A 3,380-nucleotide genomic window follows, 5' to 3' on the forward strand; every position below is an offset into this window, starting at 1 on the left:
TACGGATTTAGGCACTTTTTATATTATCGGGTTTTGTTACGGCTTCGTTGCGTTTATTGCGGTTTGACGATTTTAGCTATCGGTATTCGCGCCATCGGTAGGGGAGGCGGTTGGAAGGAAACATAGCTTGACGAGCGGTCGAGTTAGTATGCCGCTTTGTGTACGGAGATCAGCTACGCGGACATGACCGTCGGAGCCATGATATACTTTCTCTATGCGGCCGAGCCGCCATTCCGTAGGGGGAAGACATTCGTCATGAATTAGGACACAGTCTCCAATCTTTGGCGCTTCTTGAGTGTTTTTCCATCGGTATCTTTTATGGAGGTCTTTTAGATATTCCTCCTTCCATCGACGGCTAAATTCGTGATGGAGAACTTTAATTCTTTCCCATCGATTTGTGAGTGATAGGGATTGCGTTTCTGGCTCGGGTATGGCCAGAAGTGGAGCTCCTCTGAGAAAATGCCCAGGGGTGAGGGCTGTGAACTCGGAGGGATCTTGCGAGAGGGTATTGAGAGGCCGTGAGTTGAGAACGGCTTCAATTCGAGCTAATAGAGTGGTGAACTCTTCATAAGTAAATTTGTAATTACCAGCGATCTTCTTGAAATGCGCTTTAAAGCTTTTTACGGCGGATTCCCAGAGTCCCCCCCATGTGTGGAGCGCTAGGGGGAATAAATTGCCAATTAATTCCTTGGGGTGCATATTTCTTTATGATTTCAGGCGAGACTTCCTTAATAAATTGGATAAATTGCCTTTCCGTGGCCCTTTGGGCTCCGACGAATGTTTTGCCATTGTCGCTCATTATTTTTGAGGGAAATCCACGCCTTCCGACAAAGCGGGCAAATGCCGCGAGAAAAGCTACAGTTGTCAGATCTGAACATAACTCAAGGTGTACCGCTTTTGTCGAAAAACATACAAAAACGGCCACATAGCCCTTCGTAAAGGTGGAAGACCTTAACATAGAGGCCTTTATCTGGAAAGGCCCCGCAAAGTCAACACCCGTGATGGTAAAGGGCAAAGAGAAATTGCAGCGTTCAGGTGGTAGAGCTGCCATGATCTGCGTGCGCATTTTCTGCTTATGTAGAGTGCAGACTTTACACAGGAAAATACATTTCTTTATCTGAGGCTTTAGTCGTGGGATATAAAGCTCTTGTCGTATCATTTGCTGCATGAGCCGAAGTTCGGCATGTAGCATCAATAAGTGCAAATAATTTATGTACAGTGTGGCGAATGGGGATTTTTCGGGTATTATTATTGGGTGCCGCTCGTTATAACTCAAACTGGAGTTTGCCAGACGTCCATTGGCGCGTAGCAGTCCCTTCGAGTCTAGGAAGGGATTAAGAGCTAAGAGTGGGCTCTTTTTATCTATTGGCTTTGATACCATCAAAAGTGCTATTTCCCGGTCATAATAGCGGGTCTGAGTAGACATAATCAGAGTCATTTTAGCCCGTTGCAGATCTTGGTGTGTTAGTGCATGATGCGGGGGGTTAGGCGCTCCTTTTACTTTATTTTTGAGGCGAGTTATGAACTGAAACATATAAGCTATTACTCTGAGGGCTCGGGGGAACGATGAAAATCGCTCCAGTATGTCAGTATCATTCAATACGGCATGAAAGCTTTCAATTTTTCGACTTTCGGGGGGTATTATGTTGCGTATCGGGGATTGTGGCCAGAATTCTTGTGATTCTGTTAGCCAGCTGGGGCCGTTCCACCAGAGTGAGGTGGTGGCGAGATGCAGGGGTTTGCAACCTCTTGTGCCAAGATCGGCTGGGTTGTCAGCACTGGCTACATGTCGCCAAGTTGCTGGCCCAACTAAGTCAATTATTTGGGCTGTGCGGTTTGACACATATGTCTTCCACATATGGGGTGGTTTTTCTAACCAAGCTAAAACTATTCCAGAGTCAGTCCATAGATGTAATTTGCGATTGTTCAGGCTTAAGTGGGTTTGAACGGTGGAGGCTAGTTTTGCAAGGAGGAGCGCCCCGCATAGCTCAAGTCGTGGTAGGCTTACGGTCTTTAGCGGAGCCACTTTGCCTTTTGCGACTAGCAAGTGGCTTGTTGTTTTGCTATCTTGTTGTGTGCGCACGTATATAGTAGCGCAGTATGCCTTTTCAGAGGCGTCGCAGAAGCCGTGAAGTTCGACTTGATGTTCGGGAGAGTAGTTTACCCATCGAGGGATTTGTATTTCCGAAATAGTGTTCAGATTGTTGGCAAATTGGGACCATTTTATCAAGCGTAGTGGTTTAACTTGTTCGTCCCAATCTGTTCCGTCTAGCCACAATTCTTGAATGAGTATCTTTGCTTGGATCATAATTGGTGCAAGCCATCCTGCGGGGTCAAAAAGTTTTGCCACAGACGACAGGATTTGCCTTTTGGTTTTTGCGGATATTGCAGATATTGACTCAAGAGTGTATGAGAATTGATCTGATATCGCATTCCATCGTATTCCCAGAGTTTTGGTGGTACTTTCTTTTTCAAAGATGAGGAAGTTTGTGTCTAATATGTGATCTTTATTTATATTTTTTAATATTTCGGGGTGGTTGGCCGTTATCTTTTTTAAGGGGAACCCTGCGGAGTTGAGGGCTTGGATCACTTGAGATAGTGATTCACATGCTTGGGGTAAGCTGTGGCTTCCCGACAGGATATCGTCCACATAAGTTTGTGTTTTTAACACCGGGGTTGCTAGAGGAAATTTTTCTTTTATATCGTTTGCCAATTCGTGAAGTGTTCGAATGGCAAGAAAGGGGGTGCAATTTACGCCAAATGTCACCGTTTTTAATTTGTAGTCGCGTATTGGACTACTAGGTGAATTGCGAAATATAATGCGCTGAAAATCTTGGTCGTTTTTATGCACAAGGATTTGTCTGTACATTTTTTCGACATCCCCATTGAAAACGTATTTAAACATGCGCCAATTTAGTATTAGGAGCATTAAATCAGGTTGTAGTGTGGGTCCCGTATATAATACGTCATTTAATGAATTGCCTGAGCTTGTGCATTTCGAGGCATTGAATACAACTCTTACTTTTGTTGTAAGTTTTTCTGGCTTTATTACTGCATGGTGTGGGAGGTAAAATGAAGTATATTTACCTTTTGTAATTTTTTCATATGACTCGACTACTTCCATATGATTTAATTGGAGGTATTCCTCGAGTACATTGTCATACGAGGTCTTTAGCTCGCCTTTTTTAAGCAGGTTTTTTTCCATACTTAAAAATTGCTGAAGTGCTGAGGTTCGAGAGTGGCCTAAGGCGAGTGTGTCGGGAAATTGTGGCTTGAATGGTAGCCGTACAACGTAGCGGCCGTTTTTTGATCTTGTAGTTGTGGCTTTATAATAGTCTTCACAATACTTATCTTCTGGGGTAATGACTTGCATGGGGGGG

The 3,380-nt window shown here is 44.2% G+C and overlaps 1 protein-coding gene across 1 annotated transcript; it reads right to left on the reverse strand.

The window, feature by feature from the left end:
* Nucleotides 1–1,203: 1,203 nt before the first annotated feature.
* On the reverse strand, nt 1,204–2,668 carry LOC118755777 (the record flags this gene model as incomplete). Its single annotated transcript, XM_036490598.1, is given in 1 exon segment — nt 1,204–2,668. A coding segment is annotated over 1 exon segment (1,105 nt), but the record flags the coding sequence as incomplete, so codon positions are not given.
* Between the last annotated feature and the right edge of the window lie 712 nt (nt 2,669–3,380).

This window comes from Rhagoletis pomonella, unplaced genomic scaffold (assembly GCF_013731165.1).
Source record: "Rhagoletis pomonella isolate Grant_MI unplaced genomic scaffold, Rhpom_1.0 Rhpom_scaffold_07352, whole genome shotgun sequence".
NCBI lineage: Eukaryota > Metazoa > Arthropoda > Insecta > Diptera > Tephritidae > Rhagoletis > Rhagoletis pomonella.